The 9,723-nt window shown below is 41.6% G+C and overlaps 1 protein-coding gene across 1 annotated transcript; it reads left to right on the top strand.

The window, feature by feature from the left end:
• The first annotated feature begins 766 nt into the window (after positions 1-766).
• On the top strand, positions 767-1,084 carry LOC116811446 (cytochrome c-like). Its single transcript, XM_032756481.2, has one exon. It carries the CDS (start codon positions 767-769, stop codon positions 1,082-1,084), a length of 318 nt encoding a protein of 105 aa, XP_032612372.1.
• Positions 1,085-9,723: the final 8,639 nt, after the last annotated feature.

Genomic DNA, 9,723 nt, shown 5'->3' with positions numbered 1-9,723 from the left:
CCTGGGAGGCAGGGGTTGCAGTGAGCCGAGATCACAGCACTGCACTCCAGGCTGGGCAACAGAGACTCCATCTCAAAATAAAAAAAAATTAAAAAAAAAAAGAAAGAAAATATTTCTAACATTTCTCTATTAATACAATTATGTATGTATTTTATCAAGTCTAGAAAGTTCCCTTTTATTCCCAGCTTATTAAGAGTTTTTGTTATGAATAAGTGTTGAATTTTATCAAATGCTTTTTCTGCACTTAATGAGATGACTAGCGTGTTTCTCCTTTATCCTGCTCCTGTGTTAAAAGACACTTATGGGCCGGGCGCAGCGGCTCACGCCTGTAATCCCAGCACTTTGGGAGGCCAAGGTGGGCAGATCACGAGGTCAGGAGATCGAGAATATTCTGGCTAACACAGTGAAACCCCGTCTCTACTAAAAATACAAAAATTAGCCAGGCGTGATGGCAGGTACCTGTAGTCCCAGCTACTAGGGAGGCTGAGGCAGGAGGCAGAGCTTGCAGTGAGCGGAGATTGCGCCACTGCACTCCAGCCTGGGTGACAGAGAAAGACTCTGTTTAAAAAAAAAAAAAAAGACATTTATGGACATTCTAATATTAAATCACCTTGCTTTACTGACATTCGCTGAACTTGGTCATTATTGGCTATTTTCCTTTATACACATTTGGATCTGGTTTAGAAAAAATTTTGTGAGAGAGTGGGGACGTCCGGCTTCGGAGCGGGAATCTTTGCTGCGCCAGCGACTAAAAAGAGAATTAAATATGGGTGATGTTGAGAAAGGCAAAAAGATTTTTATTATGAAGTGCTCCCAGTGCCACACCATTGAAAAGGGAGGCAAGCACAAGACTGGGCCAAATCTCCACAGTCTCTTCGGGCGGAAGACAGGTCAGGCCGCTGGATACTCTCACACAGCCACCAATAAGAACAAAGGCATCGCCTGGGGAGAGGATACGCTGATGGAGTATTTGGAGAACCCCAAGAAGCACATCCCTGGAACAAAAATGATCTTTGTTGGCATTAAGAAGAAGGAAGAAAGGGCAGACTTGATAGCTTTTCTCAAAAAAGCTACTGATGAGTAATAATTGGCCACTGCCTTATTTATTACAAAACAGAAATGTCTCATGACTTTTTTATGTGTACCATCCTTTAGTAGATCTCATACACCAGAATTCAGATCACGAATGACTGACAGAATATTTTATTGGGCAGTCCTGATTTAAAACTAAGACTGGTTTGTGGTTAAATGAATATGTTCAGTTTTTGAATTTTAATAGTAACTCCAATTCAGTAAATGCTATCATTGTTCACCCCTTCTAAAGATAAGATATGATTAGACTTCGTTAGTAATGTTCAACTTTTCACAAAGATGGTGAGTGCCATCTTAAAACTTACTGGAGATTGGTTTTATATTTAGATTTCTATAACTGGTTATGTGAATATATTTAAATACTGGGGAAATTCCTTCACTGTCTTAGAACCAAGCAAGATTCACCTGTGTTTTGTGTTCATTTGTCTCTTAAAGGCGAGGGTTGAAGATAAATAAGGTAGCAATATCTATAGTTTTGGCCTTAACTATGCCAATCTAATTATAATTCCCTGTATTTAAAAAAAAGAAAAATTTTTGTTTAGGACTTTTGTCTCTGTATTCCAGACCAAAATGGACCTACAATCTTCCTATCTTGTTCTGTCTTTGCCTAGTTAATATTAAGGTTTTTTTGGGTAATTTCAATTCTCTGGCAGAGTCTGTAGAGTTGCTAGAACTTGTCTGTAAAACCACGTGGGCTGGCTGTTTTATTTTTGGGAAGATTTTTAAACCGCTGCTTCAATCTGTTTTATACTTTTAGGGTTACTAGGGCTTGCCTGCTTGCTTTTTTTTTTTTTTTTTTTTTGAGACGGTGTCTCACTCTGTCACCCAGGCTAGAGTGCAGTGGCGTGGCGTGATCTCGGCTCACTGCAACCTCCACCTCCCAGGTTCAAGTGATTCTCCTGTCTCAGCCTCCCAAGTAGCTGGGATTACAGGCACCCACCACCACGCCTGGCTAATTTTTGTATTTTTTGTAGAGACGGGTTTTCACCATGTTGGTCAGGCTGGTCTCGAACTCCTGACCTCAAGTGATCCACCCGCCTCAGCCTCCCAAAGTGCTGGGATTACAGGTGTGAGCCACCATGCCAGACCTTTCTTTTTTTGTCTGTTTTAGTAAATTTAGTGTATTTCTACTTTGTTTCAGGTTTATTGTCATCAGTAGTTGTTGTTTATTTTTAGTCATTAAACTGTATATATACATTTTCTGTATTTTCATATAATTCACAATTTTAAAGGCAAAATTAAAAAAAACAATAGGCTGGGCATGGTGGCTCATGCCTGTAATCCCCGCACTTTGGGAGGCCGAGGCAGGCGGATCACCTGAGGTCAGGAGTTCGAGACCAGCCTGGCCAACGTGGGGAAACCCCGTCTCTACTAAAAATACAAAAATTAGCTGGGCATGGTGTTGTGCATCTGTGGTCCCAGCTACTTGGGACGCTGAGGCACGAGAATCCCTTGAACCGGGAGGTGGAGGCTGCAGTGAGCCGAGATTACACCACTGCACTCCAGCCTTGGTGACAGAGAGAGACTCTGTCTCAAAAAAAAAAAAAAAAAAGGTAATCACATTACCCGCTTTAAAGCATACATACAATTCAGCGGTTGTTAGTATACTCACAATGTTGTGCCACCATCACTAATAATTCCAGAACATTTTCATCACCCCAAACAGAAACCCCTTACTTGTTAGCAATCAATCTCCGTTCCCCCCTCCTCTAGCCCCTGGCAACCATTCATCTCCTTGCTGTCTCTATGGATTTGCCTATTCCTATCTTTTATATGAATAGAATCATATGCTATGTGGCCTTTTGTGTGTAGCTTCTTTCACTCAGCACAATGCTTCCAAGGCTCATCCACGTTGTGGCATAGATCAGTATTTTATTTTTTTTATGCCTGAATAGTATATCAAATGATGAGACCAAATCAATGTACTGTTCTTGCAACTTTTCTGTAGGTTTTTAAATTTTCAAAGTAAGAAGTTGAAAAGAAAAAACTTATCTTAAGCAATCATTGGATTAAAGAGGAGAGCATACAGAAACGACAAGCTTCGAGAGCATTGTGAAAAGAGGAACACGTCTTACCCCAACCTCTACACACAACTCAAGCTTTCCAGGAGGGGCAGTTAGAATAGTCAAGATATGCATGATTAAGGAGGATAGATCCAAAGTCAACGACAACCAGAAAAAGAATGAGAGAAGCCAAAGGGGAAACAAAGGAAGGGGGAAAAGAGAATAAAGATTAAAACTGGGATGAATAAAATAAAAAACATAAAAGAGTAAAAATTGTAAATAAATACAAAAGCTGATTCTTTAACAACAGAAAAAAATTGATAATTTCCTAACAAAATATAACTTTCTGAAAACCCAACAAGAACTAGAAAATTTGAGTCTACAAATTACTATTTTAAAGTAGAGAAGGAAGCCAGACTCAGTAGCTCACGCCTGTAATCCCAACATTTTGGGAGGCCAAGGTGGGACGATCACTTGAGTCTAGGAGTTTGAGGCCAGCCTGAGCAATATAGTGAGACTCCCATCTCTACAAAAATAAAAATTAACAAATTAGCTGGACGTGGTGGCACACACCTGTAGTCCTAGCTGCTCAGGAGGCTGAGGTGAGAGGATCGCTTGAGCCCAGGAATTTGAGGCTGCACTGAGCTACAATCATGCCACTGCACTCCAGCCTTGGCAATGGGGGGAGACCCTGTGTCAAATAAAATGAAATAGGGGATTCTCCATAAAAACAGTACCAACCCTAAGTAGTTTCAAAGCCAAGTCCTATATCATCTTTCAAGACAAAATAATTCTGATATCATTTAAACTATTCCAGTCCACACAAAAACATTTCATAAAGCCAAAAATACCTAAACCTAGGCTGACACCCAAACCTCCTAAACAGAGTACAAAAAGAAACCTATGAACAACTGTCACTTCTGATTACCAAGGCAGAAATTATAAATCAAAGATAAGCACATGGATTCCAGGGATATAGCAAAAGAATAAGACACTATGTCTGACCAAGACGTAATATTCTATTATTATGAATAGAATAGAATTCCGGGTCTACTCCAGAAATACAGAGGTGATTCAACATCAGGAAATCTTTCCACAGAATTCATTACTCAGCAAATTAAAGGAGGAAACTCACAGGATCACTAGTTGCTGACTAGGCATTTGATACATTTCGACAGGCGTTCCTTGAAAAAGAAAGAACATCTCTTCTAAAAGGAGACTGGGTAGAAACACGTGAAGGTGATAGTGAGAGACAGCATTTCCACTCTTCTGCATAGCAACACAAAAGCAATGGGGTGCATGGAAACCCCCTGCCAACTCCATTGTTGGCAAAAGGAGGAGTCAGACAGCCTCCTAGCAAGCAAAGCAGAAATCTTTCCCAAGCCCCAGGTCCTGAAGATATTCTCCTGTTGTCTTCTACAAGCTTTATTGTTTCGCCTTTTGTTCTTAGATCTACAACACACCTGGAATTGGTTTTTTTTGTGTATAATGTCAGGCAGTGGTCAAGATTTGTTTTTTCTTTAAAAAAAAAAAAAAAAAAAAAAGACTTCCAGGCTGAAGATCCTTAAGAAGGATTCTGTAGGGTCTTATTACAAGGTCCATTTTGGGTCTTGTTTTTAAGCAATGCCAGGAAGCTGACCAAAGTACTCTCTTCCTTTAAAAGCAACAGTGCATTGAGATGCATCTCCCTTTGGGGGCAGAGGCATTTGCTTACACATATCGGAACTTGGGCACTTTTACATTGCAAGGGAGCCATCGGCAATTCTCTGATCCCATCACAATTGCCTACTGGAGAAAATGCACAGTATGAACCCCTGGGGAGGGGATATTGCCAATTCTATGACTTGCACAACTCGCAAATCAAGTCCTTCCTCTCCTTTCATGCCCTCACGGTCTCAGTGCCCGCCATCTGCATCCTTGGGACGAGGCCATGACCCAAAGGGGCTGCTAGGGCGCTAGTCTTCCTTTCTGTCTTTGCAGTCCCTCCAATGGGTTACCTGTGATGCATACCGCATTCTGGTTTAATGCTTATTCAGTTATAAATTGTTTTCTTTCTCTTCTACTTTTGTGGAGAGGTTTTCTGGGTTGGGAGAATATTTTGTTTTTAATTAAATTTCCCCAACATACTCCATAGCAATGGGGAAAGGAGTTGTTCCCTTTTCCCATTGCTATGGGCTATGTTGGGGAAATGTAACTCATCCGACCAGGCACTTTCTCAGGCATCAGTCCCAATCAAGTTATGTTATTATAACAAGTGTTGTCCTTTCCCCATTGCTATGGAGTATGTTGGGGAAATTTAATTAAAAACAAAAGACAGAAAGGGACTCACTCTTCTATACAGCTAAGTGGGTCTGTATCCACTACAGTAGGCAGGTTTCACAATTCAGAGCCAGGTGGCAGCTGAAACTGACAGATGAGGAGAGTTATCTTCCTGGATGATTAATTACATTTCAAAAAGCTGGCTCCCGGATCCCAGAGGAGAGGAAACATTCCTGAGTTGTGAAACTGGCCAGAGCTTCTTTACCCATTAAAAACATCTACATACCTTTGAAAAGGACAGAGAAAGAAATTCCAAAAGATAAAGGAAAAAGGTGCAGGGAGTCTCTTAGCTTATTTTCAACAGAGAGAATTAAGTCTCTTGTTTTTAATCTGTATTTGCCCTTACAATCTTCTTCCTGTGTTACTATGAAATAATAACATTGCAATATTTAATTAACACCATTGTTGCTTTTACCTTTTTCTGGGCAAGTTGCAGATGCCTAAATATCCAGCTAGTCCATAGTAAAATGCAAAACAATGACCACAATTGCAGTAGCATCAGTTTTTGAATTCAGTACAATACTTGCCTTGGAGGACAACTTTCAAATATATCACATCAATAGTGCAGAGTTCAATCAGATTCTTTGTAAGCAATGTGTAAACATTTCCCTCCATCACACATTAATCGTACTAGCTGTCATGACATCTTCATTGCCTGAGCTTTCAAATGGCTAACCATTTGAATATTATTTCATGGCTCCTTACAAAATCTTATCCAATCCAAGCTTAAGGAGTAGTTTAACTCTGGAGTCTTATAAATTTTTAATGAAGAGTTTTCCTTGTAAGACCCCCAGAATTTCTTGAGTTTTCATCATATATGTATATATATATATATGTAACTTTTTTTTTTTGAGGAGTCTTGCTCCGTTACCCAGGCTGGAGTGCAGTGGCGCGATCTGAGCTCACTGCAACCTTTACCTCCTGGGTTCAAGCGATTCTCCTGCCTCAGCCTCCTGAGTAGCTGGAATGACAGGTGCCTACCACCAGGCCAGGCTGGTCTCAAACTCCTGGCCTCAAGTGATCCACCCACTTCGGCCTCCCGAAGTGCTGGGATTGCAAGCGTGAGCCACCACGCCTGGCCCTGTAACATCATATTGACAATAATAATGTAGGCACTTTGGTAATTGTTCTGTCTTCCTGAATGGTATTTCTCAATGTGAACTACAAAGATACCTATGGCCATATCTAGGATCGAAGTCTTTTTTTTTTTTTTTTTTTGAGATGGAGTCTCACTTTGTCGCCCAGGCTGGAGTGCAGTGGTGCGATCTCGGCTCACTGCAAGCTCCACCTCCCAGGTTCACGCCATTCTCTTGCCTCAGCCTCCCGAGTAGCTGGGACTACAGGTGCCCACCACCACGCCCAGCTAATTTTTTGTATTTTTAGTAGAGATGGGGTTTCACCATGTTGGCCAGGATGGTCTTGATCTCCTGACCTCGTGATCCGTCCGCCTTGGCCTCCCAAAGTGCTGGGATTACAGGCGTGAGCCACCACGCCCGGCGGATCAAAGTCTTACTATGAACTTCCAGGGTATAATGTACACAGCCCTATCTGTTTTTTGTTTGTTTGTTTGTTTTGAGATGGAGCTTTGCTCTTGTTGCCCAGGCTGGAATGCAATGGTGTGATCTTGGCTCACAGCAACCTCTGCCTCCCGGGTTCAACTGATTCTCCTGCCTCAGCCTCCCGAGTAGCTGGGATTATAGGCATGCACCACCATGCCCGGCTAATTTTTGTATTTTTAGTAGAGACGGGGTTTCTCCACGTTGGTCAGGCTGGTTTCGAACTCTCAACCTCAGGTGATAAGCCCACCTCAGCCTCCCAAAGTGCTGGGATTACAGGCATGAACCACTGCGCCCGGCCTGCCCTATCTGTTTTTAGTTGACGATAAACTCATCCTATCAGCACTTTCTCAGGCATCAGTCCCAATCAAGTTATGTTATTATAACAGCCTATTAAGTCTCCCTGGATAACAGACAACCTTTTTTCATCCATACTGGGACTGGAGAGAACTTGCATTGTACAATTAATGAAGTGACATTACACCTGTCTTCGCAGCCTCTGACTATAAATGTCAGCTTTCTATTTGTCTATTGATTAGATGCTGTTCTTTTCATCCATTCTATAGTCATAGTCCCAATATCTAATTGTTTCCTTAAATATGAATAGACCTGCTAATGATGATATTGTAGAACTATTTTGTAGCTAATTGCTGCTGGGCTATGAGTGAGGACCTCCTACAGCTTGATGAGATTATGCCTTCCCAGCATTAAATTATTCCAAACAGATCAATTTCAAATGTTAACAAATAACATGTTTGTTAGTAAAAATGTGAGTCTTACAGTAATTCAAAGAACCACTACTGTGGATAGAGCAGCCAATACCAGTTACAGGAAAAGTCCTTTGTAGCAACCACAGTGCAATCCTCCCAAGGGTCCAGCTGCGTTTTTCTTTCTCTCTGATGGCCCTATAGGTGATCAGTAGCATTTGAAAGGGTTCCTCTCAGCACAGTGGCAGCCCAGGCCTTTCCCCTGGAAAAGCTTTGATGCAGAGGAAACCCCCCAGTCAACTGGGATGGTGGACTTCTTTGGAGGGATACCTCCAGATCCTTCTGACTTTTTAAGTCTCATGGTTTCTAAAGAAGAGAAAAGCCCTATTAAGTATTGAGTATGATTACGGGAGGATTCAGTTAAATCAGACACAGGAAGGACAGGCACAGTGGCTCATGCCTGTAATCCCAGCACTTTGGGAGGCTGAGGCAGGTAGATCACCTGAGGCCAGGAGTTCAAGACCAGCCTAGCCAACATGGCAAAATCCCATCTCTACAAAAAATACAAAAAAAAAAGACTAGCCAGGTGTGGTGGCGCATGCCTGTAATTGCAGCTACTTGGGAGGCTGAGGCAGGAGAATCACTTGAATCTGGGAGGCAGAGGTTGCGGTGAGTTGAGATCATGCCACCTCACTCCAGCTTGGGCAACAAAGCAAGATTCTTTCTCAAAAAATAAAAATATTTTAAAAAATCAGGCACAGGACTTGGTCTTGGACCCAAGTTAGAGCTAGGCCGTGCTTGCTTAAACGAGTGGCTGTAATTTTAGACAAGGCTAGTGGTAAAGTTCCAGGCCATCTTAACATTGTAGGTTGCAGAATCTTAGCCAATGAGTCTTTCAGAGCTGGATTCATTAATTTGTCAATTAATTCATTAATTTTTTTATTCTACTGGATGACAGTAGGAATAAAATGACTTTTTCTGTCTGATTCAAATGCTCTGGTATTCCAAAAGGGAGATTCATATTTACTAAGAGAGTCTTTCCCATTGTTTATACTTCCTGCCTAAGCATCAGCTTCTTTTTCTCTTTCTTCACAGCTGACAACAGATGCCCTAATTGTTTCACCTCAGGTTAGCACTATTGCAATTTGTCTAGCAAGACCTTATGTCCCTGTCAGATGAGAAATTGCAGTAAAGCCAAAGCATCAGTTTTGCATTGCTCTTTAGTTTCTGAGGCTACTAGCAGCAAGTCGTCTACATAGCGAATAATCATAGATCCCCCTGGTGGGAGAAATTCCTCTAAGCGTTTCTGTAAATGACTAGAGAAAATAATGGGAGCATTCAAAACCCTTGAGGAATTGTTTGCTATAAATATCAGACTTTCTCATAAGCAAAAGCAAACAAGAATTTAGATTCATCCGCTAGAGGAATGGAGAGAAAGAAAATGCAGAAAATTGATCAATTACAGAGAAAAACTTTGCAGACAATGGTACCAAAGTCAGAATAGTTCCTGGAGTAAATAGAACAGCACACATATTTACTTCTTTAAGATTTTTTTTTTTTTTTTGAGACAGAGTCTTGTTCTGCAGCCCAGGCTGAGGTCAGTGGTGTGATCTCGGCTCACTGCAACCTCTTCCCCCCAGGTTCAAGCAATTCTCCTGCCTCAGCATCTCAAGTAGCTGGGATTACAGGCACGTGCCACCACACCCAGCTAATTTTTTGTATGTTTCTTAAAGACAGGGTTTCACCATGTTGGCCAGGCTGGTCTCGAACTCCTGATCCCAGGTGATCTGCCTGTCTTGGCCTCCCAAAGTGCTGGGATTACATGTGTGAGCCACCGTGCCCGGCCTTCTTTAAGATCTTATACAAATAAATTTAACAGTTGACTATCTTCATCACTTTTGGAAGTGTGAGACTATTTCAAAGTGGGTGGCTTTTTCAAATGATCCCTAGTTTCTCTATTTTTTTTTTTTTTTTTTTGAGACAAGGTCTTGCTCTGTCACCCAGGCTGGAGTGCAGTGGCACCATCTCAACTCACGGCAGCCTCGA

This window comes from Hylobates moloch, unplaced genomic scaffold (assembly GCF_009828535.3).
Source record: "Hylobates moloch isolate HMO894 unplaced genomic scaffold, HMol_V3 SCAFFOLD_7, whole genome shotgun sequence".
In the NCBI taxonomy this organism is placed as follows: domain Eukaryota; kingdom Metazoa; phylum Chordata; class Mammalia; order Primates; family Hylobatidae; genus Hylobates; species Hylobates moloch.
Note: the sequence above shows the minus strand (reverse complement) of the source record. Positions and strands in the feature narration are given on the sequence as shown.

Coding starts and splice junctions, on each gene's coding strand:
- LOC116811446 (XM_032756481.2), top strand. CDS start 767: ATGGGTGATGTTGAGAAAGGCAAAAAGATTTTTATTATGAAGTGCTCC.